The 13,726-nt window shown below is 38.4% G+C and overlaps 2 protein-coding genes and 1 non-coding gene across 5 annotated transcripts; 1 reads left to right on the top strand and 2 right to left on the bottom strand.

The window, feature by feature from the left end:
• Window positions 1–488: 488 nt before the first annotated feature.
• LOC110894204 (cell division cycle protein 123 homolog) lies at window positions 489–7,182 on the bottom strand. 3 transcript variants are annotated; one of them, XM_022141397.2, is made up of 3 exons: window positions 6,981–7,181; window positions 5,043–5,129; window positions 489–1,756 (listed from the first exon to the last, which is right to left on the bottom strand). In XM_022141397.2, the coding sequence occupies exon 3, from the start codon at window positions 1,706–1,708 to the stop codon at window positions 704–706; it is 1,005 nt and encodes a 334-aa protein (XP_021997089.1). In that variant the 5' UTR covers window positions 1,709–1,756; window positions 5,043–5,129; window positions 6,981–7,181; the 3' UTR covers window positions 489–703. The 3 variants fall into 3 exon arrangements, with proteins under 3 accessions (XP_021997089.1, XP_035836699.1, XP_021997088.1); XM_035980806.1 differs by lacking the exon at window positions 5,043–5,129 and having other exon boundaries at window positions 6,981–7,182; XM_022141396.2 differs by lacking the exon at window positions 6,981–7,181 and having other exon boundaries at window positions 5,043–5,304.
• Window positions 7,183–7,247: 65 nt separating this feature from the next.
• Window positions 7,248–7,321, top strand: TRNAN-GUU. The gene has a single exon. It is a non-coding gene; the product is annotated as a tRNA-Asn (tRNA).
• Window positions 7,322–8,652: 1,331 nt separating this feature from the next.
• On the bottom strand, window positions 8,653–13,307 carry LOC110892489 (5'-nucleotidase SurE). The gene is made up of 11 exons (XM_035980805.1): window positions 13,255–13,307; window positions 12,750–13,175; window positions 11,610–11,704; window positions 11,384–11,451; window positions 10,957–11,000; window positions 10,759–10,836; window positions 10,497–10,650; window positions 9,903–10,052; window positions 9,703–9,810; window positions 9,181–9,246; window positions 8,653–8,980 (listed from the first exon to the last, which is right to left on the bottom strand). The coding sequence occupies exons 1-11, from the start codon at window positions 13,290–13,292 to the stop codon at window positions 8,888–8,890; spliced, it is 1,320 nt and encodes a 439-aa protein (XP_035836698.1). The 5' UTR covers window positions 13,293–13,307; the 3' UTR covers window positions 8,653–8,887.
• Between the last annotated feature and the right edge of the window lie 419 nt (window positions 13,308–13,726).

Here is a 13,726-nt window from a genome sequence, read left to right as displayed (position 1 = left end):
ACGAGACAAATAGCAAAATGACAATCATATTGTCGAAAAGAAAATGACATTTTAAAGGGTGATATTAAAGATACCTTATAATCATATTTCTAAAAATAAATATAATATGAACAGACCATATTAAGTATACCTTAAAATCACATGTTTATTATAGTTATTACTCATTGTTTGTCAAATCAATATCTTTTACCCCACATTTAGCTATACACGCACCACAGATAAGATATGCTATCTACACACCACTGAAAGATTTTATAGCTCGTATGAAAAACGAGGTTTTATACGAGCAGTTATACGGACCGTTTAAAGTGGTCCACAAAAAAGCTGCATGGCTCATTTAAGGTCCTCTGCAAAGGAAGTATTTAACAAAAGCCTGATTTATAAACTGGACCACACTAGCAAAATTAAGAATAATCATCATCAGTTTAGTTACGAGCTAACAGACAGCTAACAAATAAACCGGTCAATTTTAACCGATAGAAGATCAATAACCATAAGCCAACCGGTTAAGGCCTCACAAAAGTTTGAGCTGCCTTACAAGAAAATAAACTAAGAATGCCTAAAACATATTCAATATTTATAGTATTTCAAATCATTTTCCAACATTGTTAACAATTACAGATATGAGAACAACAAAACAAAACAAAACAAAACCATACCTTGATTCGGAGAAAACATCAGGGGCCGAACATGGTGGTTAACCTTAACCACCAGCTGACCGTGTCTGCCGCCGCAGCTCCTCATCCGCGTTTCTCAAAAACTGATCCCAGCCACTTCCTTCACTTGTATCCAAATAATCGTAAGGAACCGCAGTCTTCAAACCCGGTCTAACTCCACATTGACCCTCCACAATCCTCAACTCCGGTTCACGACTCAACAGCTCAGATTCCAGTTCCTCCCACGTAAACAATAACGGTAACGTAAACTCGCACCACGGGTTGAAATCCAGAAGCTTAACTTCATCATCCGTTCTCACGTAAACATCAAACGTGTAACTTTCTGACTCGAATTTCATATTCACCTTTTTTGAATAAAAGTCTTTTATCAACGATTCAAGAACGGGCTTTTTCTTGGTCAAACTCGGGTAAAATCCGGTGACTTCTCGTTGGGAGATCCCGACTAAAACATGGTTACGTACGAAGACACGAAATTCCATTTCCGGGTGTAGAGACGGGTACCATTTTCGAAGAGCGAGAAAAAAACGGGCGGGCCGCTTGATGTTACAGTTGGTGCACGAATCGTAAGCGTGACAGAGGTCGTGAACAAGCGAGTCAGATGATTTAAGCAGAAGTGTGATTTCGCTAAACGAGGTGCATTTGAGACTCGCGTTCGGGCTGATCCACGCGGAGTCTTTGGGTGAGCTCCAGTTGAGTTTCGGGAAGATGGCCCCACCTAAGGTTTTGATTGATTCGTTGATTTGTGATTCGAGTTCTGGGAAAGAGGGTGGTGGCGGTGGTGGTGGTGATGTTTGTTCGGATTCGTTATCGGATGTTATTGTGTAGTCTTGTTCGTCTTCGGGGTTGTGGATTCTGTTGGGTAACGCGTCGTTGTCGGAAACGGACAATGGTAGAAGAAAAGGGCCTGAATCGTCGAGAAGATAGTTGATGAAGGATTCGGGAAGCTCGTGGATCACGGTTTTTATGGATGTGGATTTGAATCTCGGATACCATTCTTGAATTTGACATCTATTCAATTCTTCCTCTTTCATTTTCGATAAAAACAAGTCTCGGATGAAAAAAGAATTGACTGGTCAGATCTGCAAAAAAGAATGATGGACTGCAAAAATCAGCAAACAGCTAAAAAACTAGTGTTTGATTAAACATACATTCTAGATATGAATATGATCATGTGTGATAAAAAGTATCCAAACGAGGAGCTAGGCTTTTCATTAATACATGAGAAACAAATGCAATATCAAGCTCTCAGAGATTTTTTTAACATTTAGAGTGAATTGCAAGAATTGTCCTTTATGCCATAGTTATCGATAGCGAATAGCGACAAATAGCGACGAGATACCTATACGCTACGTAGCGAGAGCGACGAAATAGCGCCCTCTATTTTGTGTTTAGCGATAAGTTAGTTAAAAATTTAAGAAATAAAAAATAGCTAATTGTAATTTTTTATATATATATATAATGTTAATTTTATACTTTTTATGTATAGATTTTGAAGTTTAAGGATCAAATGTAAATTAGTGATGATAGAGGGGGTTAAATGTTAAAATACACAAACTATTTTTACACTTTTATGTAATTTTTTACAAGTTTTAGGGACTATATGTTAAATAGTGAAAAGATAGAGGGGTTAAAGGTTAAAATCCAAAAGATTATTTAACCCTAAAAAGCTAAAACACAGACTGCAGCCGCTCTTATTCTTCTTCCTGACTTGAGACTGCAGCCGCTCTTATTCTTCTTCTCTTCTTCTTCCTGACTTCCGGTAGGTTTCCGGCAGAAATTACAGCACCGGAGCCGGAATTCGTGGTCGGAATCCTGCTACAATGACGCTATTTTCCCACTTTTCAGGCGCTACAGCAACTTAGCGCTCATCTACCTATTCGCATCGCTATTCGCTATTGCGCCCGCAACGGTCGCAATTGATAACTATGCTTTATGCCACTTTGCAAGCGGTGTCCTTTATGTTAAAAATTGACGAGTTTTGTCCTTTATGTTTAAAAATCAAGCATGTTTTACCCTTTGGGCCTAACCCAGTTGGTTTTCTAAGTTAAATGTGACCACATGCAAGTCACATGAGGGTAGTTGTGTCATTTTAATGTACCCCTGAGCATTTCCTCCCAATTTAAAAAACCCCAAACCCTAATTCTTCATATTTCCCCCAAATCGATTATCATCAAGAATTACCAAACATCCCAAGTTGAAATCTTTCCCCAAATTGAGGATTGTTCACAATATTAACCCGTTGTTTTAGAAAATCAAGATGAAGGCATAGCTCATCTGGAGCCTGGACGGCTTCCATCAACCGTTGATCCAGATGTGGTGCAGCCACCCGACAAGGGTAAACGGCCACCTAACCGTCCGGTTCGAATCAATGCTTAGAAGCTTGCGAAACTGGATTCAACTGAAGCCATGAAAGCAGGAGCCAAGGCTCGAGCCTCCTCTTCTGTTCTTCGTCCTGTAGGGTCTAAACCCAATCAATACGACCCGATCATTTATCCAGCAGTAATGTGAGCATAAAAAGCAGCCTGAACAATACCCACCACCGTTTTCATGACTCGAAAAGCACGTATCCACCTAGTCGAGCATAAAAAGCAGCCCGAACAGTACCCACCACCGCGCAGGATCATTTTAACCCGATATACCAGTCATCCGGGAACCAGTCTCCTTGGTCTAACGAGCCCGCACCCGTGTCGGTTCCTGTACCTACACCTACACCTACACCCGCACCAGCACCGCCACTGGTTAGGTTACCACAGGTTCCTAGGAGAAACATGGCTGGCAACGAGGGTACGCGATCGTCATCTGTGTATTGGGATCAAGAAGCGGGCCGGTTTGTGTCTGCGGCTACGGTGAAGACGGGGGGTGATGGGTCTACCTCGCAATGTTTGTTTGGCAGCTCTTGGTGATAATCAATTTGGGGAAATGAGAAGAATTAGGGTTTGGGGTTCTTTAAATTTGGGGGAAATGCTCAGGGTACATTAAATGACACAACTACCCTCATGTGAACTGCATGTGGTCATATTTAACTGAGAAAACAAACTGAGTTAGTCCCAAAGGGTAAAACGTGCTTGATTTTTAAACATAAAGGACAAAACTCGTCAATTTTAAACATAAAGGACACCGCTTGCAAAGTGGCATAAAGATAAAGGACAATTCTTGCAATTCACTCTAACATTTATGAGGAAAAAGCATACACATTGAGATTATATACAAGGAAAAAAGAGAACTTTTTAATCATTTGTCTGTAATCTCCTAAGTATGTCAAAGAAATATAACAATTATATTTTTTTAACTTCCGAGTTAACTTCCCTTAAACGTTGTTCATTCTCGGAATGACTGAGTACTATGTTTTTTTTTTTTGGAAAAATACAATTGAGAAACATGCATACAGTCGCCTAGGAAGATATGCAAAATAGCAATCCAACACAAATTCAATTAAAAAGCAGCAAAAACGCCCTAATTTCAGTTATTAATTGTTTAGCTGAATAGCCTGAATTGAATCATTAACTAACCTTACGTAAATAATAAAAATACAACTAGAACATCAACAAATAAGGAACTAATTAGCAAAAGAATTGCCAGATTACTGTTGACGCGTTCGAGACCCAAACACGCACAACATGAGTAGACGGAAGATAAATCATTCTGTACGGAACTACAGATTCAAGTGGGATGTGCTTTAGGGTTACGTAACTGGTCGCTTATGTTTGGTTAAACCCATCCTGACCCATCAATAAACTTAAATGGATATTTTAAAACCCATCCTAACTTATTTCCTGGCCCATTGTGACTTGTTCCTTTTTTAAAAACACCCAAAATTACCCAAATGGGTTTTTGTTGCCAGACCTAGCGATCTTCAAGGGGGCTAAAGGTAGAAAACCGGTGGAAGTTGGATTCGAACCTGAGACCTTTGTCCCTAGTCCTGTGCTCTCAGAAAATAGGAACCGTGGTAACTATAGGACACCGGACTTTAAACGTTTTGGTGTCTGTGAATTCTATATGTCAAAATGCTAAAGGAACCGGCCATGTGGTCTCAGACCAGTGAATTAGGATACCTTCAAGAGCGTGTGTTTTCAGACTATAGAACTAATAGTAAAACAGGACGGTTCTGATCAAGTGTTACGGCTGCAGAAAGCGGAGTTGGAACATCACTACTTCTATAATCTATACTTTCAGTTTCATACTTAAATTACATCACTTTGTCTAACTTCATTCAAATCCCGTGGCATAAACAACAAAAATCAATAACAGTTGAGATGATAAACATTTACTATCCCATATTATTCTTCCTCTCATCCTTAATTCCTAAATTGACCTAATTAATATAACTGATGTAATTGCAAGTATGTAACTGACAAAATAACTTACAACAAACAAACAGGAGAGATACTAAATTTGGTTGCTGAATCCGCTTCTAGCTGCGCATATCAATCAATCGCCGTTGTTTGTGGTGACCTAATTCAACAAGTATATTAAGAAAATCAAGTGAATGAGTAATCAAATTCTCCAACGATTAACGAAAATTCTAGAAAGGTTGCCTGAAATAAATCAAACACTGGTTTGTTGGTTTGGAAAGGAGAGGGTTTTAGGTTTTTAAGTTGTGGGCGTAGGGAGTTACTGGCTGGCAACTTGGGCTTATTATGTTAATTTGATTATAGAGTAGATATTATGTGGGCTTATATTTAGTTTAAGCTAGAGGTACAGTACCCGACCAACTTCACCAGACAAAAACCCGGTTTGGGCGATCCAACCCAACCCATCAACTAGTCTCGTTGCCTACACCCGATTTGAACCTAACTCACTTTGAAAATATATAGTCAAAAAAACGGAAATATTTTCCCTCATAATTAGTCCTTAAACTAGAGGTGTAAAAAAACCGGTTTTAGGACCGAAACTGGTTTTTTTTTAATCGGTTTTTTCTTTAAACCGGTTTCAACCCGAACCATACCAGCATGGCCGGCCCTAGGGGTGGGCGGGGAGGACCACCGGCTAGGGCCCGATATTTCGAGGGGCACCTTTTTTTTATGAAAAAAACCCAATATGTATATTGAAAATATTTTTTAATAGGGTACACTCATACAAACACCGACATAGGCCCCCTTACAAAACTATTTATATGGTTTAGATTAGTTATTAACCTCTTTGGCATTAGGTTTAGACCTTTAGTGAGCCTAATACCCAATTTCGTTAAGGCCTAAGGGCACATTTTTTCGAGCTCGAACAGGGTACATGAATTCTCAGGCCCGGCCCTGACCAACGGTTTGTATACTGGTTAACATTCTTGAACTTTGAAACCGGTTTAAAACCGAAAATGGTTAAAAACCAGTTTTTTGGCCCAAATCGGTTTTTAAGCAAATCGATTAGTACCAGTTCAGGTTCCTACCATGTAAAACCGGTTAAAACCGAACCGCCTTTTTCCCCACCAAAAATCTCACCACTCCAACCGGGAAATCCCTCCGAAAACAAAAAAACAAAAAAAAAACAAAAAGACGCTAGAAGTACGATTGGAAGGCAAGGTAAAGCGGTAGCAAGCGAGGGCTTTCGTAACGGTTTAGTTAAAAACTGGGCCGGTTTAAGAAAAAAAAAAGATTTGTACACCTTTATCCTAAACTGGTCCGTTTATAAACCAACCCGGATTTTTTTTTACAAACCGATACCAACCTAGTTTAGTTTATAACTCGAACCGGTTAAAAAACCCCGGATTTCTACACCCATGGTTTAAGTCTCTAAGATATGTTTAATTAAATATTAATAAATTTTTTATTTAGTATTTTGTGAGTTCAAACTTTTGCTTTGCTACGGGTAGAGGTAAGGCTGTTTACGTCTTACCCTCTTTAGACCCTATCTTTGCTTTGCTATTGGTGGGATTTACTGAGTATCATGATGATGATGAGTTCAAACTTTTAAATAGAATATAACCACAAGGAGACTTTGGGGCTCTTTGGCAACATCTAAACCAACCAATATGTGGTGACTGAATGGGTAAGAGACTCTAGTGCTGAACCAATAAAGTGTTGTTTGGTTGCACATCTGAATGACCGATTTTTACCCCAATAAACTATTTCTAATCATAAGCACCACTATAATCTAAAGACCATAAAACCTCATACAAAATTTCAAATTCTAAACTATAATACTGAAATTGTAATCCTAAAGAGTCTTTACAATCAACAAACAAACAAACACCTTCAAAACTATAATACTGAAACTGTTGAACAGAACATGAAAAATGAAAAATTAGGGCTAACACCTATAATCATAAGCCACAAATAATCAACAAACAATCACCACAAATAATGAACATACCTGCAAACGTGAAGGACGGTGGCAGTGTGGAGGAGCCGAGGAGGAGGTAGGCCGTGTGGAGGAGCAGAGGAGGAGGAGGCGGCGCTGTGGAGGAGCAGAGGAGGAGGAGACGACTGTGATGTGGAGGAGCAGAGGAGGAGATGGTGGCGCTGTGGCGGAGCAGTGGAGGGGAGACGGCGGCTGTGGATGGGAGGAAATGGAACCAAAACAGCCCCTTTATCACGCCATAAAGTATATTTATAATATATACATTTAACCAACAAATGTGCTGGAATAGCTCAGTTGGTTAGAGCGTGTGGCTGTTAACCACAAGGTCGGAGGTTCAAGCCCTCCTTCTAGCGTTGTTTTTAACATTTTTTGTTGCAGAGTTTCTTCTGTTTAAATTTTTTAATAACTTTTTATAATGTTCTTGCAGTTGTAGATTTGTGGAAAGTATCCATATTTTTATAACTTGTCTACCTCCCTTGGTTAATGCAAAGTTAGGTTTGAATTCAAAAAAATACACATCACCTCATAAAAACAGGCCATGTCGCCATGCCACGTTGGACAAAATAGCCACGTCAGCAAAAAGAACTAACCTAGTTAGTGTTTATTTAACGACGGGGTGACACAGCAACCCAAGTGTTAAGTTGGGAGTGGTGTGAGCCAAAGTCAAAGTTGAGAGTGCCAGCGGCCAAATGACAATAGTTGAGGGTGTTTAAATCCATTAACCCTTGTAAAAACCATATTATTTTAAACAAAGTGCTCTAAGAGGTTTTATGTCTATAAAAATGGGCAGGTAGGTTGGGTTATGGTGATTTGGGTTTGGGTCAAAATGAGTAACTTTTAGGGATTTAGAACAACTTCTTGTATGAAGGGATTTCACTACCACGCGTAACATCACAATCGTCATATCTGCAGGGTTTGTTGGAGATGGTGTTCTCCATTGGGCATGGTCGTATCCATCGACTGTCAGATGGCCTTCATTGTCCTATTTCAATTGCCTGATTTTTTTAACGGCCAACAGAATCAATCCCGAGCACTCTCGAGGCACCCACTGGACAAAACAGAGTACTCCGAGAGTAACCCTAGTCCACCACCAATTCCGGGGAAAACCCGGTAACCCACTCGCCCGTAGGCACGACGGTGAAATTACCGGTAAAACCCGTTTGGCTAAGGATCGAACCCAGGTTTCCGTAGGTCTCCTATCATTGCCCACCAATGCCTCACTCTGCACCAAATGAGAGTTGAACTTGCATCTCTCAAAAGAAATGTAAGTCTTCCACCACTTGATCTAGAGATGATTGACACCTTGAATGAAGAATTATTGAACAAAATTTGTGATTACTCTAAATAGAGAAAGTGTCATCAACACTTCCTTAAAACTCCTTTTTCAAGAATATTGATCATTTCACTAATAAGAAGCAATCATTTTGACCTTTTTTTCTCCACAATATCTTTATGACCCTCATCAATGGCCCCAACCAACTTAACAGATTTTCAAATCAAGATTTTGATGTTTACCCTCCCAAAAAGGGCAATTGTGCCCATAAAAGGTCCTTCAACTAATGTCACAATCAAATACATTCAATATTCATTTTCTTTATCCAATAAATTTAATTTCAAAATAATTATTAACCTTAAAATAGACGACAAACAACTACAAATTTACAAAATCCAAATCAAATCTACATTTAAAGGGAAACAAACTTGTGACCACTTTGTCAGCCATTATATATCAAAACTCAAAAGGCCAAAAAGGTCTTTTACACCATGTCACACAGGCTTGTGGGGAAGGATTTTTTTTCACCCAAAATAAATTAAATAAAATTTGATTAAATCAGAAACAATGTCAAGTCCTTCAAATAATTACTAAAAGCTGAAATACCAATTTGCATCTCCAAATATACACACGCGATTACTGCATTTCAGTCGTGAATTGAATCAGAAATCCAATCGTATGCAGCCTTTTCAACGTCCGGCTCGATCACTTGAGAAACAGAGATTGGAGTAACAGAGATCTGTTTCAAAACAAAAACATGTTTCTTCTAGCATGACGTTGTATAGTTATCGTAAATCAAATTCAAATTCAAGATACAACATGAATAACATATCTAAAATGTATTTGTAGCACTTGTTAACATTCGACATGATATTAAAACTTTAAATAATCACTTATATCTATAGTTAACGATTTAAGATATGAGTTTAGTATACTTACAAAACCGTTTTCAAGGGCTCGGAAATCAAGATTCTCATCTGTGTCTTCTTGGTTGCTGTCTTGAAACTGAATCACCATCATGCAAACTTTAGTGTCCATAAGATTTATAACGGTAACAGGTTTGTGTTTTAACTTTTATCACAAATGGGTCCAAAAAAGACTAGTTTAAAATGAAGCGCATTAAACGCAAGGGCGTAGGATAGTGGGGGCGGGAGGGGGCGTCCGACCACCCGAACTTTTCATTCAGTAGTGGAGAATATGTAGTTTTCGTATAGAAATTTTTGGGTATATACGTTTTCAACCCCCCGTTTTATAGAAATTTTTGGGTGTGTACGTTTTCGACCCCCCCCCCCTGGTCGGAAATCTCAAGCTTCGCCACTGATTAAACGCATTAAAGGACGCTCAAAGTCTATTTTTAATCTTTTCAATCGCTTTTCCAAACAATTGTATCATCACTGTAAATATTATCAATAAAAAAAGTTCAAAATTGGAAATACGGGTCAACCCAACCCGTTTACCTACCTCTAATCTGAAGTATTTGACTTTCCTATTAGGGTCAACTTTCCCGGAGACCCCGACTGATTCAACAACCTCTATGCTTTTATTCTGTGAGTTTCGCCGTGCTGCAGCCTTATACATAGAACAAAACAAAACATTTGAACCAAATATGCAACGTGATGTTCTTATTTAAAAAGTTTAAAAGCGATAAATGAACTGCTTACTGCTGCAGATGCATCTCGACCTAGCTGTGCAAATTGCAAGCCCATGCCTGGTTGATTGCCGTAACGTGCAGCCGAAGGGTTCCTGTTGGCTGCAATCGCTTGCCAAATTGGTTTCGAACGACATGAACTCTGTTTGGTCAACTTGAATCCCTGCAAACATGACAAGTCACAAATAATGAACGTATAACTTGCCATTTTCGTCCCTGAGGTTTGGCCACTTTTGCAACTTTCATCCAAAGGTTTGTTATTTTGCATCTGGATCCAAAAGGTTTGAAATCTTGTCATTTTCATCCGACTCGTTAACTCCATCCAATTTTTTACGTTAATTCAGGGGTATTTTCGTCATTTAGCTGTTTGTTTTGTTTATTTATATATCAAAATGGCAAGATTAAATGACGGAAATACCCTTGACTTGTCGCTAAAAAATGGATGGAGTTAACGAGTCGGATGAAAATGGCAAGATTTCAAACCTTTTGGATCCAGATGCAAAAAACAAACCTTTGGACGAAAATCGCAAAAGTGGCCAAACCTCAGGGACGAAAATGGCATTTTACTCATACATAAATTTGCCATCTAGTTGAAAATGAGAGTAACCTTGTTCTCTGTAGGGGATGCAGGAACGGTTATATGTAATGAAGAAGTTTTAGGGAAAATGCCTTTTTCTACATCTCTTATGGCTGCTTTTATTACCGGCATGCAAACCGAAACTGCATCCTTAAAATGACTTTCTTGACTTTCACCCTTTTTCCTGAAAAAATATAAACGTTTGGTTCAAACCGTAACATGTAATAACTATAACTAGCAATAGCATAAAAGTAAAGGAAAACCCGCAAAGCACAAAACGAGCCTTATTTACCAGTTCAAGGAGATTGCTAACGACGGTACTCCGCTAATTAAGGCTTGTCTAGCTCCAGCTACAGCACTCGAAGAAAACCTGTAGAATTTATAACAAGTATGTTATTAACGAATGTACATAATGTTGAAAGTAATTTAAAACGAACTCATGATCATTTAAAAAACGGTTTGATCACTAATATATAAATCAACCGCTTACATATCATTGCCACAGCTTGGACCCTTGTTAACTCCAACGATTACCTGTTTGTCGTGCCAAAATACAAGCATAAAAGATGAACTAAAATTTACTACAATCACGAAGACTGATGGCACCGAACAATTTATTAAAATATATGAGTAATTTACGTTTTTGGCCCCTGTGGTTATATCACTTTTACTATATTAGCCCAAAATAAGAATTTTTAACATATCTGCCCCCTTGGTCTCTATAACTAACCATTTTGACCCCTAAGTCTAGAGATCATGGGGGCCAAAATGGTTAGTTATAGAAACCATGGGGGCCAAAATGGTTAGTTATAGAGACCATGAGGGCAGATATGTTAAAAATTCTTATTTTGGGCTAATATAGTAAAAGTGATATAACCACAGGGACCAAAAAAGTAATTTACTCAAAATATATATACCAACAAAGGCTTTGACCATGCAAACAATGCCCCAGATAACGCTAACGAAACACAATCCACAGGGGTACCTACATGTAATTAATAAGTTTATAAATCTATTAAGAACTAATAACCATGCTTCACCATCATAAAACATAAGGAAACGTTCTCGGTATATGTATAATTATTACATTCAATATAAGAACATATAAAACCGGTATGCAGTAATAAAGAAAGTTGATCTTACCAGAAACCTCATATGCAGTGGCACCTTTGAGTTCAGCAGAGCTTACCGAAATCGATTCTTGGTACGTATACGAGTGGCCAGAAAACGATTTATCCCTGCAAAACCAACGGTAATAATCTTCAAATCTTCATGATTTCACCCAAAAAATAATCTTTTAACCTTGATTGTAGCAACCCATATTTTAAAAGTAATTATCTGGTATTCAATTTCAAATATTTAGATACATCTTGATTATCAATTTATCACCATCAAATCATCCAACAAATTGACACCATGGTTGTAAATATCGCACCTAGCCTGCTATTAGTCGTCGATTAATGGCTAATCTGAGGTTCACCTAGAAATTTTCATCTAATCAGGCAATCAGCCCATTAATCTCTAGGTAGTCAATGGCGGTCCAGGCGGACCTAGGTGGTCCTAATCAACCAAAAATCGGTGGCAGCCCAGTGATTCTGGCCAAACCCTATAAATAATCCAAACCGGCTGTTTTTGGTCAAAAATAATCCCAACTGAGTTTATTCCCAGCAGTGGTCCCAACTTTTTCATTTTGTTTGTATAATGGTCAAACGTTAAAAAAACATAACAGAGTTTATTCCAAATTACATCGGTTTGTAATTCGGAAAAAAACTTAACTCTGTTAAGTTATTTTTAACGTCGGACCAGTATACAAACAAAATGAAAAAGTGGGGACCACTGCCGAGAATAAACTCACTTGAGATTATTATTGGCCAAAAACAGCCGGTTAGGATTATTTAAATCCAATTTGCCTAAAAAAAATGGGTCGAGGAGGGGTTAAATCTTAAAACCTATCCACTTGAAAAAATTACATATAAAAACGTGTGTGTATATATTTACACACACTAGAGGATGCCCAAGCGGTGCGACGGGAACACAAACACGTCTAACCACCTAATATTATGTATTATAATATAATATAGTGTGTGTATATATTTATATAACTGAAAATTACGAATAAAATCCCAATCTGATTAATCCATGTTAATCCCGATTAATCGTCCATACCCATACGCCGACTAGGCTAGCGCCTAACGATTCTTACACCACTAAACTAACACAAACAAACAAAATAAACAAACATAATCAATAAAACCAAACAAACGAAAGGGTGAAGAAGATTACAACTGAGGGGCACAAACACTGATATTATAAAGAGCCTCATCAACAAGAGCTTCAACAAGAGAGATGAGGCCAGGTGAATCAAGCCCCTCCGTATTCGTAACAAAGATCACAGGCTTCGAAGGATCATATTCTTCAACAGCAGTAGAAGAAGAAGAAGAAGATTGATCATCATCTTTTTTGTTGTCATCGTCTTTTTCGGGTGCATTGTTGTTCCCACCTTTCTTCTTGAGAACGTCTTGTAGATTCGAAACCAGACCTGCAGGTAACATGCCAGGAGACGCCATTGTTGTTGTGGGTTTGTTTTGTTTGAGAGAGAGAGAGAAGGTGATGATTGATGAAGGAAGGGAATGGATGGAGATTGAGAGCGATTCAAAGGGGCGGGTGTATAAAAATGGCGATGGAGATGCTTCAATGAATGGGGTACCACTAAAATTTAAAAAAATAAAACAATAAAAACTATGAAAATAAAAACAAAAATAACAATGGCCTCTTGGGCTAGTTGTACCGGATTGTCTTCGTGAAAGTGGTGTGGGATGAAGTCATGTAAAGTGAGCAATCCGTCTTGATACCGAAATTTAATCCCCATCAAAGTGATGTACGTTCAAGTTCCGTTAAGTGCGTAATTTGTGTATTTTAGGAGTAGATAAAGAATGAGGTTTTTAGAGAGATGTTAGTAGTGGCTAATGTTTCGGATAAGATAAAGAAGGGGAGATTGAGGTGGTTTGGGCATTTGAGGAATAGGTAAACGACAGCGCCAGTTAGAATGGTGGAAACCCTCAGTGTGGAGGGGATAAGGAGTAGAGGCAGACCCAAAATGATTTGGGATGAACGGATAAAGACATGATTTGCTAGAGTTGTGCATCTCTGAGAACATGGTCCAGGATAAGAAGGCATGGAAGCGTAGGATTAAGGTTAAAGAATTTTAGAGGAATTGCTTAGCTTTGAACTAGAGAATTAAGTTTCATACGCTTTAGATG

Source organism: Helianthus annuus, chromosome 12, assembly GCF_002127325.2.
Source record: "Helianthus annuus cultivar XRQ/B chromosome 12, HanXRQr2.0-SUNRISE, whole genome shotgun sequence".
In the NCBI taxonomy this organism is placed as follows: Eukaryota; Viridiplantae; Streptophyta; class Magnoliopsida; order Asterales; family Asteraceae; genus Helianthus; species Helianthus annuus.
The sequence above is the reverse complement of the archived record's forward strand: the minus strand, read 5'-3'. Positions and strand labels throughout refer to the sequence as shown.

Bases quoted from the DNA above. Each gene is read 5' to 3' on its own strand.
- LOC110892489 (XM_035980805.1), bottom strand. From the start codon at position 13,292: ATGACTTCATCCCACACCACTTTCACGAAGACAATCCG. The intron at 10,837-10,956 runs GTAAGCGGTTGA...TAAATTCTACAG, and splicing joins CCAAGCTGTGGCAATGATAT to GTTTTCTTCGAGTGCTGTAG. The intron at 9,247-9,702 runs GTAGGTAAACGG...ATGGTGATTCAG, and splicing joins TCAAATACTTCAGATTAGAG to TTTCAAGACAGCAACCAAGA.
- LOC110894204 (XM_035980806.1), bottom strand. From the start codon at position 1,708: ATGAAAGAGGAAGAATTGAATAGATGTCAAATTCAAGAATGGTATCCG.